General features: G+C 50.0%; 1 protein-coding gene across 1 annotated transcript in view; it reads right to left on the bottom strand.

Annotated features, from left to right (window-relative positions):
- LOC125927583 (dynein axonemal heavy chain 9-like) overlaps nt 1-17,674 on the bottom strand; it is a 170,665-nt gene that overhangs the window by 25,365 nt on the left and 127,626 nt on the right. The window contains exons 17-21 of the mRNA XM_049638084.1: nt 14,751-14,878; nt 12,076-12,303; nt 8,439-8,630; nt 7,243-7,434; nt 4,481-4,651 (exon numbers count right to left, since the gene is read on the bottom strand). Of these exons, the coding sequence (XP_049494041.1) occupies nt 4,481-4,651; nt 7,243-7,434; nt 8,439-8,630; nt 12,076-12,303; nt 14,751-14,878 (911 nt within the window). The remainder of the gene's footprint in view (nt 1-4,480; nt 4,652-7,242; nt 7,435-8,438; nt 8,631-12,075; nt 12,304-14,750; nt 14,879-17,674) is intronic.

Below are 17,674 nucleotides of genomic sequence, written 5' to 3' on the forward strand. Positions count from 1 at the left end.
CAGAAAGTGGCTGGAACCAGTGACAGAAGTGCCCTGTAAGGACCGCAGAGCCACTGGGATATCTGTCCTTCCTTCGGTCAGTTCCTTTTGTCAGAGTGGGCTATTTCTTGCCCATTTCAGCAAAATTAGTCTCTGTTGCTTACAACCAAAGAGCCTCGGCTGAGTTAATACCGTTCCGTTACGCATTACCCACGCGAGTGCAAGCAAGCCATCTAGGTCTCCATCTTTTTATCTATAAAAATTTCCAAGAGCGTCTTTCTCCACCTCCCCCCCCCCGCCCCCCCCCAACTCCCAGGGGCTGATGCAGAGATCAAATTGAGTGAACTGATGCATGTGGCAGCATCTGAAAGCTATACAGACCTACAGAAAGGGTTATTAATATTCACTCTGCCTTGTATTGTTAGCACACAATACATTCTCTAGGAAAAGAGCTGATGTCTGAAAAGGGAAAGTAAAACCTTATCTCCCTGTCACAAAGGGGTCTCTGGTGCTGTCACAGCAAAAATCAGAACGGAATTTTACCAGTACCTGAGAGCTGTTGCCAGGGGTAGAAGACAAATGGCTAAAATTATATCCTATTTCTATCGCCGGGGCTGAACTTGAAGAAACAGCCCTATATCGGACATCACGCACAAAGAGATGAAAAGATAGGCTGGAGGCGCTGTCCCCAAAATACACCGGACACAGAGAAAGAGACTTCTCCCATGTCCTGATCCGTCCGAGCAGGATCTGGAGGCCAGGCCTGAGGACGAGCAGGATTGCTAGGGAAGGGAGCAGTTGCACAGACACGGAGAAGCCCGCGGGCCCCTCCATGGGAGGAGAGGGTTGCAAGGGATGGGGTCTGATTGTTTCCAAAGGGAACGTCTCTGCCTTTTTGTTGTCCTTTTTGAGCAATCTGTTTCCCATAAAAATCTAAGCATTACAGATATTCATTACAAACAAAACCCTCTCACAATTCTTCCCTCAAGGGGGGGGGGATCACTGTTAACTGTTACTTTATGATTCCTGCAGATGTCCTTGATGCATATAACCATCCATCCATTATCCCCCCACGCATCAGTTTTGTCTGTCTGTCCTGTCTTCACTCCTCGCTCCCTCCTTTCTTTCCATCTATCACCAAGGGAGTCCTGTCATACTTGCTTTTCGTCTTATAATAAATCATGCACACGCTATCTTGTTACTATATATGGACTTGCCTTATTTTTTGTAGCTGTATATATACTGTTACATATATAATAAATAGTATATAGTAGATATTATTTTGCTGTTTGGGATGGATATCTGGGCTGCTTATCATTTGTACGACTGCGGTCAATCCTGTAATAAACAAACATACCATGAAATCTGTGTACTTTGGAGTCTTTCCACTGGTTGAATGCCTAGACACAGAATTCTGGGTAAAAAAAAATGTGAACATTTTAAATTTTAGCAGCTGTTGTTCTGGAAGGTAAGGGTCCACCAACAGAGAGAATGTCTGTTTTCTTGTGCCCTCACTGCTGCATACTGTCACTTTAAATTTTTTATTTATTTTACTAAATTTTTAGTGTTTTATTTATGTTTGAGAGAGAGAGAGAGAGGACAGAGTACTAGCTGGGGAGGGGCGGAGAGAGAGGGAGACACAGAATCCGAAGCAGGCTCCAGGCTCCGAGCTGTCAGCACAGAGCCCGACGCGGGGCTCAAACTCACGGACCTCGAGATCATGACCTGAGCCAAAGTCGGACGCTCAACCGACTGAGCAACCCAGGCGCTCCTAATTAATTTTTAAACTATTTTCGTTTGAGAGAGAGCGAGTGTGCACAAGTGGGGACGGGGGGAGCAGGGGGAAAGAGAATCTTCAGCAGGCTCCGTGCTCAGTGCAGAGCCTGATGCAGGGTTTGATCCCATAACCCCGGGATCATGACCTGAGTCGAAATCAAGAGACTCTCAACCCACTGAGCCACCCCTTGATACATTGTCACTTTTAAAACTCTTTGCCATTAGGTGGAAAATGATATCTCACATACCTTCATTTAGTCGGGAGGGACATTGACAATCCTGTGCTATTTTTATCGGCCCTTCGAATAACTGTGTGAATTTCTTTTGTGTCCGTCTGTCCCCATCTTCTGTCCTTCTCTCGTCCTCCACATGTAAGAACTTTTCATGTGTTAGTGAGATCTGCCCACTTACCAGTGTCTGTGCTGCAGAGAGGTTCTCCTAGCTGGTCTCTGACTTCATTCACGAGGTTTGTTTGCTTTGCAGATCTGGTTTTAAATTTTTTCCAGTCACCAAATGTGTCAATCTTTATAGATTCTGAGCTGCTTTTTTTAAAAGAAGGTTTGATAATGCCCTCCTCTTTGTAAGATCACAAAAGCATTCACCCAAGTTTTCTTTTAGTACTTTTTATGTTTTCATTGAAACATATTTAAATGCAGCCATCTGTGATGTAAGGAGGGAGGAAACCTGCTTCGCTTTTCTCCAGATGACTAGTCAGTTGTTCGACACCAGCAAAATCCAGCAGTCAAGGGCAAATGGGGGAAACAGGAAAGGGTGTACGTCCAAGGGAGGCCGCTGGAGCCAGCGTAATGGGCTGGGTTGTGTCCCCCTAAAACTCATCTGTGGACATCCTCCCCTCCACAATGTGACTGTGTTTAGAGACAGGGCCTTTAAAGAGGTGACTGAGTTAAAATGAGACTATTGAGGGGCACTTGGGTGGCTTAGCTGGTTGAGCGTCCATCTTCGGCTCAGGTCATGATTCCACGGTTCGTGGGTTTGAGCCCCATGTCGGGCTCTGTGCTGACAGCTCAGAGCCTGGAGTCTGCTTTGGATTCTGTGTCTCCCTCTCTCTGCACCTCTCCTGTTCATGCTCTGTCTCTCTCTCAAAAATAAACATTAAAAAAAAAGAAAAAGAGGGGTGCCTGGGTGGCTCAGTCAGTTAAGTGTCTGACTTCAGCTCAGGTCACGATCTCGCAGTCTGTAAGTTTGAGCCCCGCGTTGGGCTCTGGGCTGATGGCTCAGAGCCTGGAGCCTGCTTCCGATTCTGTGTCTCCCTCTCTCTCTGTCCCTCCCCCTTTCATGCTCTGTCTCTCTCTGTCTCAAAAATAAATAAACATTAAAAAAAAACTAAAAAAAAGAAAAAAAAAAAGAAAAAGAAATACTCTTTGGGTGAACTAGAAAAGCAAACCGCTGGGGCATCTGGGTGGCTCAGTTGGTGAAGCGCCCGACTTTGGCTCAGGTCATGATCTCACAGTTCGTGGGTTTAAGCCCTGCATCGGGCTCTCTGCCGTCAGTGAGGAGTCTGCTTCGACTTCTGTCTCCCTCTCTCTCTGTCCCCGCCCTCTCAAAAATAAACATTAAAAAATTAAAGAGGGGAGTCTGGGTGGCTCAGTCGGTTCAGCATCCAACTTCGGCTCAGGTCACGATCTCACAGTTTGTGAATTTGAGCCCCGCATTGGGCTCTGCACTGGTAGAGTGGAGCCTGCTTGGGATTCTCTCTCTGCCCCTTCCCAGCATACACACTCTTTCTCTCAAAAATAAATAAACTTAAAGAAAGAAAGAAAGAAAGAAAGAAAGAAGGAAGGGGGAAGGAAGGAAGGAAGGAGAAGGAAGGAAGGAAGAAGGAAGGAAGGAAGGAAGAAAGAGAAAGAAAAGAAAGAAAAGAAAGAAGAAAGGAAGGAAGGAAGGAAGAATGAAAGAAAGAAAGAAAGAAGAAGGAAGGAAGGAGGAAGGAAGGATGAAAGAAAGAAAGAAAGAAAGAGAAAGAAAGAAAGAAAGAAAAAGAAAGGAAGAAAGAGAAAGAAAGAAAGAAGGAAGGAAGAAGGAAGGAAGAAGGAAGGAAGGAAGGAAGGAAGAAAGAAAGAAAGAAGAAGGAAGGAAGGATGAAAGAAAGAAAGGAAGGAAGGAGGAAGGAAGAAGGAAGGAAGGAAGGAAGAAAGAAAGAAAGAAGGAAGGAAGGAAGGATGAAAGAAAGAAAGAAAGAAGAAAGGAAGGAGGAAGGAAGAATGAAAGAAAGAGAAAGAAAGAAAGAAAGAGAAAGAAAAAGAAAGAAGAAAGGAAGGAAGGAGGAAGGAAGGATGAAAGAAAGAGAGAAAGAAAGAAAGAAAGAAAGAAGAAGGAAGGAAGGAAGAAGGAAGGAAGGAAGAAAGAAAAAAAGAGAAGAAAAGAAAAGAAAAGAAAAGAATGACAGGCTGGCCTTGGATAATTAAAAGAAGAAAGAAAGAAAGAAAGAAAGAAAGAAGAATGAAAGAAAGAAAGAAAGAAAGAAAGGAAGAAAAAGAAAGAAAGAAGAAAGCAAGCAAGCAAACCACGAAACGCAACGGCAGGGGCTTCCTGTGATTTAAACAGAGGACCAGCCTGGTGGGTCAAGGCCGCACCGGCCGTGTGCGAGGGGCGGCTGTGCACAGTGTGGTCTGCACGCGCCCTGCCAACGCGGCCAGCGGGAAGGGGCGTCTCGCTGTGCCATCCTCGGCTCCCCGGAAGGATCTCGAGTGGTCCGTCCACATACCTTTTCTTCCCGCGTGGCCCCTGCTCCCTCTCCGGCGTGGCCGTCCCGCGGCTGCAGCTCCAGGACCGTGCGAAAGAGCTTCTCCGAGGTCTGGGTCAGGAAGCCGATCTCGGCGTTGGGGTGCAGGCCGTAGAGGTAGGGCGACTCTGCCGGCAGCTCGGCATCAATGTACTGGAAGTCGAGGGCAAGCTCGCTCAAACACAGACCGAGACGTGTCTCCCGTCTGCCATCTCCCACTCCGGGTCGTCCTCTGAGGGACGGCGGTGGGTCACAGCAGGCGTGAGGCACCCGCGTCCCTCTGGCCCTCCAGGCGGACGCCGTTCACCAACACCTGCTGAGACGTGGACACGTTCTCCGCCTCCTGGTGCACATCCTTTCTGCCAGCCTCGCCTCCACACCATCTGGTTTTGTGCGCCAGGCCGCTTTTCCGGAAATTCCACGCCCACGGGGCCATGCTCCTTTTGCAGAAGCTTGGAGGACTTGATCCCTCTCCAGTCTGCCCTGCTCCTGCCGCTCCCTGGTCTACACCTGTCCCTCCACACACACGGAGGGACTTCTCAGGGTCCTTAAGAAATACGGATCCCTTCCTGGTATGTCACTCAAGCTCTCCCAGGGTCCCGGCCCCCTTGCCCTTAAATTCCTTTTCTCCCCCCCCCCCCCCCCCCCCCCATTTATCTAAATCAGAGATAACAAACCTAAATGCAAATATGGGACCACAGATGCAAAAGACAGCTTGTGGGACAAGGCGAGGTTCGCTGATAACCGCGGAATTGGGCCCCTGGCAAAAATTACTTGAATTAGAAACATTTTTTTAATCGTGCCATCCAGGCAATGCACCCCTACGGTTGGTTAGGCTGGGTCCCCAGCTTTGAAGGCTCCCTTTCCTCTCCGAATGTTCTGAGTGCCCTTTCTAGTTCTTTCCACCACACAGTGAGAAAGTGCCCCTCAAGGTTGGTTCCTAATTTGATTTTGATGATTTCTTGGTGTGAGCATCCTCGAGTCTAAGTGAAAGATTGCTCATCCCTCAAAGGCAAACTTGTGTATTTATTTTTGTATTTCTTCCGGCCCCCAGCACCCTCCTGAACTCTTGGTAGGTGCCCTGTAACCACCTATTAACTGGCGGATTAAAGAGAGATGTAAAGGGGCGCCTGGGTGGCTCAGTTGGTTGAGCGTCTGACTTCAGCTCAGGTCATGATCTAGCGGTTTGTGAGTTTGAGCCCCACATTGGGCTCTGTGCTGATGACTCAGAGCCTGGAGCCTGCTTTGGATTCTGTGTCTCCCTCTCTCTCTGACCCTCCCCCACTCACACATACTCTCTCTCTCAAAAAAAGATAAACATTAAAAAAACGACAGGTGTAAAAAAAATCCTCACTTGTTTTGAAGTGTGCAAACCACACGGTTTTTGCCCATTTCTGGCTCCAGCCTCTTGTTGGACTGCCCCGTGGACACTAGGGGGTGCTCTTGCACAAATTTCTTGGCTAAAGCCCTGAAGCCTTTTGGTAAAGTAGTTTAAAAATCATCTTCTTTTTTTAAAAATTTAAATTCAACTTAGTTAACATACAGCGTAGTCTTGGCTTCAGGAGTAGAACCCAGTGATTCATCTCTTACCTACGAAGCTCAGTGTTCACCCCGACAAGTGCCCTCCCTAATCCCATCCCCCATTTAACCCATCTCCCCACCACCCCACATTCCTCTTATTTTCTTTAAATAGCCTTACCATTTTAAATTTCTTTTCATAGGTCCAAGGTTTTCTGCATTGAATGACTTTGACATCTTATCTTTTTAAATTTTATGAATTCAAAAAAAAAATTTTTTTTTTTAAGTTTGTTGTTAATGTCTTGATGACCGGTATTTCCTTTAAGTTTGGTATTCAAAGTTATTTTAGGCATGTTCAAAGTCAAGCGGCAAAAAAGATTTAAAAAAAAAATTATCTTCTAATCTATCTCCCGTGGCAGCCTAAATGGGCAAAGATGGGCACTTTAAAAATAGCTGTGGCCACAGTGAAATGAGAAGTCAGAAGAGCTCTCTGGGCATGTGTGTGTGCACCTGGGTGTGTGTGTCTGTGTTCACAGCAGCCCTCAGAGAACAGGAGGGCTAAGTGATCTGCCCACAAGCTCCTGTCCCTCTGAAGATATCTAGAATCACTAATATAAACTTTACCCAAAGTTGGCTAAATTCTGAACCTGGAATTTTCTTCCTAATGGCTTTGTCAATATCTTGGATGAAAGCAATCTAATGAAAGCCCCAGATGTTATTTGTAGAAAAAGATCAACAAATAGAATTATTGAACCAAGCATCAAGAATAGAAAGATCTCCAAAAGCTCAATTGTTATCACTAATTTGAGGCGAGGCACCCAACAGCTCTCAAACCGAACAGGGCAAACCTGGGGCTGAGAACCGAACTCCATATGAGCTCTGTTCTTTATTTTTGTATTAAAAAAAAACATTTTTTCCCACGTTTGTTTATTTTTTTGAAGGATAGAGAGACAGAGCGCGAGCACGGGTAGGGGGCAGACAGGGAGACACAGAATCCGAAGCAGGCTCTGGGCTCTGAGCTGTCAGCACGGAGCCCGACGGGGGGCTCGAACCCACGAACCTCGAGATCATGACCTGAGCTGAAGTTGGATGCTCAACCGACTGAGCCACCCGGGGGCCCCTGAGCTCTGTTCTTTAGGCCATTCCTCCCTGGCCCTGTGTGTGCATCCTGGTCCTGCAGAACAGGATTGAAGGAAGGCCCAGGTCCCGTATGAGCAGAGCCTTACCTGATGGTAACCAGCGTAGTCCAGGTTGCCCGGGAGTGGGAACCCGGGTGCCAGGCACAGCTCTCCTTCTAGCATTTCCGGTCTGATGAATTCCTCCAGATAGGTCCTGCAGAGCCTCCGGTCCCAGTCGTCTGTGATGTGGCCTCCATACATGATCTCTCCAAAGAGGTAGCGCAGATCATCATAGGGGACCTGAGACACAGGGAAGAAAGACCTCCGCATAGACATCGGGGCTGCCCTGACGCGTGACAGAGTATCAGCCGCAAGATGGGATGCCTCTCAAATTAGAAGCAACGCTTTCTTCACCTGTATACCCCTAGTGCCCCGAAGAGTCGGGCACGCCTGGGAGCTCACGAAATGCTTGAGAAGTTACAGCCAAGGGTGAGGAGAGGCAAGGTGCCAACCCCCTTGCCTATATGCCTCCCCTCTTCCACGGTCATTAACTGTGGCAATCAAGTCAGGCTTTACCTACAAGTCCTTTAAATAAGCAAATGTCAAATGGAATAAAGGAAGGACCAGGATACTTGTCTGTCTAATTTCCTGCCATTACTTAGCGTATTAATTTATGGTCTCCTTCCAAAGTTCAAAGTGAAATGAAATAGAGCACGAAAGTCACGATATTGGAGTCAGGCGGGAAACCACTTGGGGAAAGCCATGTCTCAGTGCAGGAAATGAAGAGACGGTGCTATGGGGGCAAGGGCCGTGGAGCTGGGGGCAGAGGAGTAGCTTAGGGCTTCTGGGCCTGATTCATGTGCCCCACCAGGAAGGGGAGGTGGCCTTTGCTGATACTATGTTTGGCCTGCTAACTAGAAGAGGCTTCATGGTCTACACATTCCCTTAAATGGTGTTCTTGGCTGATTAAACTGGGAACTTGTATCAGGTGAGCATGGGGTCTCTTCTGCCAATCCACAGCACCCCACAATGCCGCAGGGGCACAGGGGTGGTCTGGTGGGCCCTGGGACAAAGAATCACACCAGGCGTGAGTCACCAGTTTGGTCTCCTGAGCTTTCCTGGCCCTGACATCCCGTGGTGCTCTTTTTGGCCTCCCACTGGCCCCGGGCTGGTCCTTCCTCCCTCTACTTGGAGAGGGTCTAGATGGTCCCCAGCGTGTACCCCCTTTACCCTGTGCCGATGCGACATCATCCTTCTGAGAGATGGCCCTCCCCGCCTCCCCCCGTGCTGGCCGGGAACTTTACCTTTGCGTTGGCCTCCAGGAAGTTGTACAGCACGTTCACAGAGATGGTGAGGTCCCCAGTGTTGAAGGGGTAAGGGCAGTTCCACCCCTGCGGCCCAAACTTTCGTCTCTCCGCCACCACCCCGTGAAAGTAACAAAGAGCAAAGAGGATGCTCTTAAACTCCGTCTCCCGGGAGCACATCTCCAGCGTGTCCTGAAAGGAAAGCGTTGCCTCCAGTGTTAGCAAAGACCTGCTGTTGTGCAGCACAGAGCAGGGTGAGGGTTATGGCGGCCGGAAGTCATGCTGGACGAGGTCACCGTACGTCCTGGTTAGGTTTTTGAGCCACAGTAGGAATGCAGGTCGCGCTGTGGGTCAGCGTGGGCTCAGGGTTTGAGGGGACCTTGCAGAGGGGCTGGGTTCTAGATTAGAATCTGAGTTAAGATTTAGGTTCAGGTGATGACAGGGTTTGCTTTACAGTTAATGTTGGCCCCCGTGGACATGCCAAGCACAGCTAACGGGAAACAGGGTAGTGGGTCCTGAGAGTTGTGTTGGTCTTAGGAGTATCACTTTGTGCTGGGGTGTGGGTGGGGACTCCTACAGCATCATCTCTGATTTCTCCCCTTCCTGCTATGCTTTTCTTTCCTTTTTTATTTTTTTTTTTTAAGGTTTTATTTATTTTAATGTCAGTACCCAACATGGGGCTTGAACTCATGACCCCGAGATCTCGGGTCGCAGGCTCTACCGACTGAGCCGGCCAGGTGCCCCGCTTGCCACGCCTTGCTTGCCCGTCGTGGGACTGTCGTAGGTGTAATCGCTGCTCGTGTGGCTGAGGTTGCTGCTGAGGGAGGGACGGGACACGAGAGAAACAGAGGAGTGCTGCGCCCTTCACCGTAAACCTGACAACATCAGAATAAAATAACCGTCCCCGATCAGCACGGCTAGCAGCGGTAAAAAGAGCTCCGTCCTGCAGTTTGTCCCTTAAATGGTTAAAACAGAGCTCTGAATTATAGGGGGTGTTCATGGGGGCCTTGGTTCCAGGGCACCCATAAAAGCAGAATGGAACAATTAAAACCCTTGCGAGCAATGGATATACCCATAAGTCTGTCTCTGTTTCTCAGAATGAGTCACCGAAGATCGCTCTCAATGGCCAAAGACCCAACGGTGGTGGGGACAGAATAGCCAGGGAAAGCCAGCACCCTTGGGACTTATTTCCCAGCGGCCTCATAACCAAGGCTGGACAGGGGTTTGGCAGGGAGAGAGAGCCAAGGACAAGGACGTGGGTAGGGGATACTCTTGTATAATTAATCATTAGGAGATTCGGTATCCGAGGCAACTATGGCCCTTCTCCCCGGATCTGCCCAAGACCCTCAAGGCAAAATTGCTGAGAGTAGTCTGTGACTGTGCCCTTAGACGGAGCTTGCTAACTAACCGCATCCCAATGCCTTTTTCTTTTCAATTGTTAATTAAAAAAAAAAAAAAATTCCTGGTGGAATCCACACCATAGAATCTGTCATCTGCACCATTTTGAAGCGAACATAGCTCTGTGGCATTGCGTATGTTCACCCTGTTGGGCCACCCAGTGCCTTTTCTGGGCAGAAGTGTTTTTGCTTGGAACGAGCTACTGCCTTCCGGGGAAAGAAGGCTATCGATTTCAAAGTCGAGAATGTAGATTTCCCCTATGTGGAATATAAGATGTAGAAAATTTAGAAGTTCTGACCTCTGGTACAGAGTACCTAGGGGATTAGTCAAGGCCTATTTAGGAAGAAAATGTATTATTTTATTTTATTTTATTTTATTTTATTTTATTTTATTATTTTATTTTATTTTTTATTTTTTATTATTTTATTTTACTTTATTTTATCATTTTACTTTATTTTATTATTTTATTTTTCTTTAACATTTTACTTTATTTTAAAATTTAAAAAGAAAGGAATGAAAATGCCCCTGGAAAAGAGAGCACCCTACTTTCTGCTTCATGTTGCAACGGGCAGGTGTTTCTTAACAAAAACAGCCTGAATCTCCTGGCCGTGTTTCCCCATTCCCGGTTCTGGATTATGAGTGGGTCTGGGGGTGCGGATGGGAAGGGAGTGAAAAAGAGGGCTGGACAAGTTTTGCTTCTCCTTCTCTTTCCTCTCCAAGTGGAACTGGAGCTTCCTCTCCAAGTGGGAGCTTTCTTTCCTCTCCAAGTGGGATTGCTTGATCCCCACACTACAAGGGGTATCATGCACTCAGTAAAAAAAAACCCAAAAAACCCTTCACGTTAGGGGCCCTGGGTGGCTCAGTCACTTGAGTGTCCGACTTCAGCTCAGGTCATGATCTCACAGTTTGTGAGTTCGAGCCTCGCGTCGGGCTCTGTGCTGATGGTGCAGAGCCTCCTTGGACTCTCTCTCTCCCTGCCTCTTCTCACCCGACTCTCAAAATTAACAAATGAATAAAAATTTAAAAGAGAAAAATAAAGCCAAAACCCCTTCATGTTAGTCTAAGCGAAACCAGGCCCCAAAGGGCCCTTAGTCCTGGTGGTTTATGTTGGGTTAGTGACAACAGGTGTCCTGTGGGACGGCCCGTTTCAGGGTTCCTAGATGACCCATCGGGGACTTGTGTCGAGTTAGAGCAGGGGCTCTGCGAAGCCAGAGATACAAAGAGGATCATCGGAGAGGACAGATCCTAGGACCCTCCCCTTGGACTCCACTGAGGCCCAGCGTGGCAGATGGACTTTAAGGTGGCCCCAACCTCCCGGCCTTCACACCTTCGTGTGTTCCCCTCCCCAGGATGGCGCAAATCCCTGAGGAAGAAGCTACCAGACAGCCTGCCTCCGGAGAAGATGCAAAAAGCCTGAGCTAGACTTAGCAAGTGGGACTTCACACATGGAGTTAGTTACCCACCACCCTATTGTTGGCTTTCAATACACGCCCCACAACGCGAGTCTTGGATTCCCAGTAATGGACCTTCCAGTACCTACATCTGAGCCCGATGCCCTGCTATTCCCAGTTCCATTGTAGCACAGTGTCCCCAGAGTGGCCTGTACATTGGGATCTTCTGGAGGGCTTGTTAGAACACACATTCCTGGGCCCCACCCCAGAGTTTCTGATTCAGCAGGTCTAGGGTAGGACCTGAGAACTGGCATTTCTACCAAGTTCCCGGGCGCTTCTGCTGCCCTGGGGGCCACGCGTTAAGAGCCTAACATATGATTACGATCCCCACATCTGACACCTGGATTCTCTGGACCCTCGACATTCGAGATGCACGTAGATGTCAACTGTCACCACGTGAACACGAGTGTCAACCCCCTGCTTGAAGACAGCATGCGACCGGTGTGTGACATCAGATTTCTAGCAACGTGGCCCCTCTCCACCTTGGGATATTTAGGTAGCACGGAGGCTTGCAGAGAGCTCCCCCTTGCCTCTCGCCGAAGAAAGCCACCCTAAGCTCAGCTCCCCCAGGTGTATCTGGGAACTGAGAATTGGGTTGCACTCGGTGGGCGCTGGGAGGAGGCCGGTCACAAAGGGAATACGTTTCGCCCACATGGCACTGCTCTGAGCCCAGTCACCCCCTCGCCACGCACCCCCCCCCCGCCCCGACAGGTGCATGCTCTTCTAACCCAGTTGAATCGGCTCTTTGTGGGGGGGCGCTCTTCTCCCCTCCCTCCCCGGGGCTGTACCTGAGTGAAATTGTCCAGGGCCTTGTGTAGGTTGGTGTGCATGCCTGTGGGAGGCTCGTTGGTGATCTTGATGGCGTTTTCCAGGATGCCCTGGGGGATGATGTGGCCCTCAGGGGAGGGTGCTGGCTCCGCACTGATGAAGACCCTGAACTCTGGGTGGCTGTTCTCACTGTGTTCCTCCAGCTTCTTCTCCAGGGTGCTCAGCCACTTGGCCACCAGGTGGATGTTCTAGTGGGAAGGAAAGATCCCAACCACCCCCCCCCATGCAGGCATCTGCTTAGTTCTGTCAGCAGCCAACAGTTTCTGGAAGGCAGATAGAGGAGGGACCTGGCCATCAAATACAGCTCACTGCAGCAGGAATCTTGGGGTTCCCAGCAATGAGACCTGCCAGTATCTTGCAGCTGAACCCTATCTCTTGATATCCCAAGTCTCCTTGGCACATTGTTGTCAAACCGGACTATGCATAGGAATCCGTCCCCCACCCCCATCTCCCCAGAGGGCTTCTTTTTTCTTTTTTCATTTTTTTTTTAATGTTTTATTTACTTTTGAGACAGGGAGAGACAGAGCATGAACAGGGGAGGGTCAGAGAGAGGGAGACACAGAATCTGAAACAGGCTCCAGGCTCTGAGCTGTCAGCACAGAGCCCGACGCGGGGCTCGAACTCACGGACCGCGAGATAGTGACCTGAGCTGAAGTCGGACACTCAACCGACTGAGCCACCCAGGCGCCCCCCGGAGGGCTTCTTAAAACGAAGATTCTTGGGCTCCAGCCCCGAGTATCTGATTCAGGGGGTCTAGGGTGGGGCCTGAGAATTTGCACTTCTAACAAGTTCCAGGTGATGCTGAAGATGTTGGTCCCCGGGCCACGCTTGAAGAGTCACACACACGGTCCACACGCTCCAAATCCAGATCACCACATCTGACACCTGCCTTACTTGAACCCTTGCTACACAAAAGCGGGGCCCGTGGACCAGCAAAGTTGGCGTTACCTGGGGGCTAGGTGGGAACGCAGACTCTTCGGCCCCACCCAGACTTCCTGAATCGGCGCATTTTAATACGATCCTGCGGTGACTTGTGAGCGTGTTACAATTTGAAAAGCACTGATGTCAACTTCTCGTGGCTAGCTTTCTGGAGTCCCCTCGCCCTCTCTGCAAACCATTCTGCTCAGTGTGGCCCAACTTATCTTCCTAAAACACACGGGGGCATTTCGGCTCACATACTGGGAAGGCTTCCTGCTCCAAGAGCAAGCTCCTGTGTCTGGTCTTGGAGGCCTTCTCCACCACCCCCCACCCCCTCCCCATGTGATTGCCATCTGTCTGTCTGGTCTAAGCCCACAGTTACTTCTTAGGGCTACTCTGCAGAATGCACCTTTCACTCCGGAAAGGATACCGCTTGGCTTTGTTGCAATATGTTTCATTGTGATGGACAGATAAAGGCGCCTCGGTAAATATTTGAGGAAGCCTGCTCGCAGAGCCTTAAATACACAGATTAGCACTGAGCGCAGGACTCGGCCGCAGCAATCTGGCCTCTGAGTGCCGCTTTCTCTTCTATAAAAGGGGGAAGTAACATCGGCCATCCTTATTTCACAGAGTTGCTGCAAATAACTGAAGGCAAAGGCAACGGATTTGAAAGGGCTGGTGAAGTGAAAATTTGTTAGAGAATTCATTTATAATCACTCTGTCGGAGCTAAGACTTCAGCGGGCCGCCTGGAAAGCCGGGGCTCCGTTGGCCAGGCGGGGCAGGGGCGGCGGGGGGGGGGGGAACCTTTCTTGTTTTATTTTTCCTTGCATTGATTTCTTCGTTGATTCTCCCGCCCAACGGGCTTTTGCTGGGTGTCTACTATGTTTGCGGGGGTGTGCTGGGTGCAGAAAGGTGATGGAGGAGGGGATCTCTCCTAAAGGGAATGTGGTGAAGGACGCGGTCGTGACATAAGTGCCTGTGCCACAGCCACGGCACTCTAGCAGAAGCGGCTGTAGTCCGTTTGGGAGAAAAGGGAACTGAGCCACTTGTTCCGCCCCGGCCCCAGCTCCTCCTGCAAGTTGCATAAAACAGGGGTAAGGGGACAGGGGGCCACAGGAGGGGGGCCACTTCGCGTCTTCCTGATACGCGTGGGAAGGGATCACCGGGTGAACGATCCAGCTTCCATGGACTCAACTGGATACCTACTCCCTGAGCAGGCACCGAACAGGATGTGGGTGGAACTATTTAAACTAGAGAGAGTAGGGGCGCCTGGGTGGCTCAGTCGGTTAAGAGTCCGACTTCGGTTCAGGTCATGATCTCACGGTTTGTGGGTTTAAGCCCCGCATCCGGCTCTGTGCTGATGGTTTGGAGCCTGGAGCCTGCTTCGGATTCTGTGTCTCCCCCTCTCTCTGCCCCTCCCCTGCTCGTGCTCTATTTCTCTCTTTCTCTCTCTCTCTCAAAAATAAACAAACGTTAAAAAACATTAAACTAGAGAGAGTGGCAGGGGGTTTGAGGGGCGAGGGACAAGGAGTTATGGAGAGGGATGGGGAGAGGACCACATAAGAGGGAAGGAGACAAGATCAGGCAGTGAGACAGGCAAGGGTGTGGAAGGAAAGGCAGGGGAGAGGGGCGGCAAGGTCAGAGGAGCCCAGAGACTGTCAGGTCCAGGCAGCTATGGGGTCAAGAATGACCCCCATCGGGGCAGAGGGGTCGTACCTGCAAAATAACCCAGTGACCTTTCTTGGCAGCCAGGTCCAGAGCAGCCTCAGCCACTACCTCCTGTCCTTGCCCCAAAGACACATTGTGAAAGTTCCGGTTGTTGAAGGTGTAGCCGAGCTTTTTACCTGGAAGGGGTATAGAGCTGTCCTTAGAATCTCTTGGGCCCGGGATCTGTGTTGTCATAGGTCCACAAGGAACATTCGCCTGTCTCCCGGTCACTCCCCCAACACAGGCGTGTTTGAGCCTCGAGCCTTCTATACTAACCCTCTTCCTACCCTCCATTCAGGGACGGAGGGTACATCTGCCAGCTTTCCGTCCCCAAACAGAAGGAAGCACCCAGCTAGACTTCAATGCTCCCCCATCTCACAGCCCCCCCAGGATGGACAGCAATGTTGTTGATCTTCCTGGCAGCTTTCATCTGGAGACCAGGCGTTGGTCCACTACCCTAGAGGGTGAATGGGCTCCCAGGCCAGCCAGCAGGTGGGTGTGGCCCCTTCTGACTTGCTTGGACCTCTGAATATATTCTCCCCTGAAATCTACTGGGAGGCGTGGCCAGTAGGGGCAGGACCCAGGTAGTTCGGGCTTCCTGTACTTTACCCCATAATAGCTTCCTCCCTTTTTCCCAGCACGTAGACATGTTTGAGCTCATCATTCTGCACATCTGAGAGCAGAGAAGCACAAGGCAAGGGCTTGACTCTGCAGGTGGAAATGTTCTGCGCCCGGAGAAGGGCGGCCGGTATCGGGAGTGGGGCAAGGGACCTGCCATGTACCAACGTAAATGTCACAATCACCTCCCTGACTGTGAGTCCAGGAAAACCCTCACACAAAGACATTAACCTCGGTAGGGAGGCCGGCCCGATTCTGCCTGGCTGTCCGCCGTTAGCCCAACACCAAGGACGTTTAGAGCAATTACATAAGATTCTTCAGACAAAGGGTCCTAAGAGTGAAGGAATTTCTTTCTAGGAAGATAAAGCATGTGAGAGAAAAGAGAAGGAATTTAAAAGAGGAAAAGGATAACCATACGTCCTTAAACATTTCGTTTCAGGGCAACTGAAATCGAAGATGCATTCCGCTACGTGTGCAAGAACACTTAAAGAAAACGGTCAGCGCTGGCTATTTCTTTAACATACTAAAAAAAACTGTGTAAGAAAAAGCAGGAGGTTGACTTTTTTTTTTTTTTTTTTTTTGCAGTGAGGACCAGTTATGATAGATTCAGTCAAGATGGACCCAAGAAACACCCTTATTAAACGCTATAAATCCTGGCTGGCGAGAGAACCGATGTCAGCTTTCGAACCGGCAATATAAACAACTTATTCCAGAGAAAATACCGGGCTACAAGGCGCCGGGATTATTAGATCGCCTCCGAGACATTCCATCTCACAAAGGAGGCTGTTTCTTTTCTTTGTTAGCGAGAGGTAGGGGAAGAGGGGCGCTTCACAGGCCGCACTGGCTGTCGCGGGCAAAGTCCAGCGTGGTCCGGCCCGGATCAGCTCGCATGAATCCGGGCTGGACGGCGAGGCTGATGGGGAGACGCCGACGGGATTTACGAGGATTGAACGCTCGCAGCCAGGATGACTGCGGCACCGGCCGGTGCTGTGAGACGCTGGGGCAACCTTGCAGGGTCCCTCCATCTGCGACCGTGGGGCTCTCCAGACACCCTCCTGGGGCATCAGCAAGCCCCCCTCTCCTTCCACAGTCACCTTCTCTGGGGTTTCCACCTTCATACTGTTTTGCGCCGAGGCTCCCCCGTCCCCAGCCCCCCGCTACCTTTAACTCTTCTTTTCTGATCTCCCTTCCTATTCTCCGTGGGACAGTGTCACCCAGAATGGTGTCCCATCTTTGCAGGGTGCTTCTTTGACCTCCCGTCCCTGAGGACCATGGCCCTCTCTTGGGCTCCCCAGATCCGTGGGGCTGGGAGGAAGGGGAATGTTTTTCTAGCCCACTCTTGTTCCTGGCAGGCTATTTCTTCCCATCCTCATATTAAAAACCCCTTTTCTGGGGCGCCTGGGGGCTCAGTCGGTTGAGCGTCTGACTTCAGCTCAGGTCATGATCTCGCATTCAGTGACTTCGAGCCCCGCGTCGGGCTCTGTGCTGACAGCTCGGAGCCTGCAGCCTGCTTTGGGTTCCATGTCTCCCCCTCTCTCTGCCCCTCTCCTGCTCATGCTCTGTCTCTCTCACTCCCCAAAATGAATAAATGTTAAAAAAAAAAGTTAAAAAACTCCTTTTCCTTTTAAAGCATATGCCATCTGCCTATATTGTCTACTAACTCCTATGTTCTCTGCCCTCCGTCAACTTCCCAGTGAGATTCGCCTTTCTCGGGGGCTTTGGAACTCAGTCCAGAATCCTCCACAAGTCCCATCTCATCACCATCCCAGTAAACCTCGGTGTCGCTACAGATGACTGAGCCAACATCCAGCCTCATGCTTCCTCATCTTCAAAGAACCTGACTCCATTCCGGTTCTGTTACACACCCCCCGTGGCTGCACCCAGGACGTCACTGTCCCAGAAAACTGTCCCGCGTCTGAAACATTCTTCACTCACGTCTACTCCCATCACTTCCTACTTTCTTGGCTGTTCACTGTTACTCCCTTGTCACCTTTTACTCTACCTCAGCGAAATGTCCAGTCCATTGGCTCCTCTTCTTTTCTTCCTAATCTTCACAATTACTTCCTTCTTATTTTTTTTTTTTAATGTTTATTCATTTTTGAGGGGGAGAGGGGCAGGGAGAAAGAGGGAGACACAGAATCCGAAGCGGGCTCCGGGCTCCGAGCTGTCAGCACAGAGCCCGACGTGGGGCTCGAACCCACGAATCGTGAGATCACGACCTGAGCCGAAGTCGGACGCTTAACTGACTGAGCCACCCTGGCGCCCCATGCTCCCTCTTATTTTAATATGGACTCAATAATCCTTACTTGGAATGA

The sequence above is a fragment of the Panthera uncia genome, chromosome E1 (genome assembly GCF_023721935.1).
Source record: "Panthera uncia isolate 11264 chromosome E1, Puncia_PCG_1.0, whole genome shotgun sequence".
Classification (NCBI taxonomy): domain Eukaryota; kingdom Metazoa; phylum Chordata; class Mammalia; order Carnivora; family Felidae; genus Panthera; species Panthera uncia.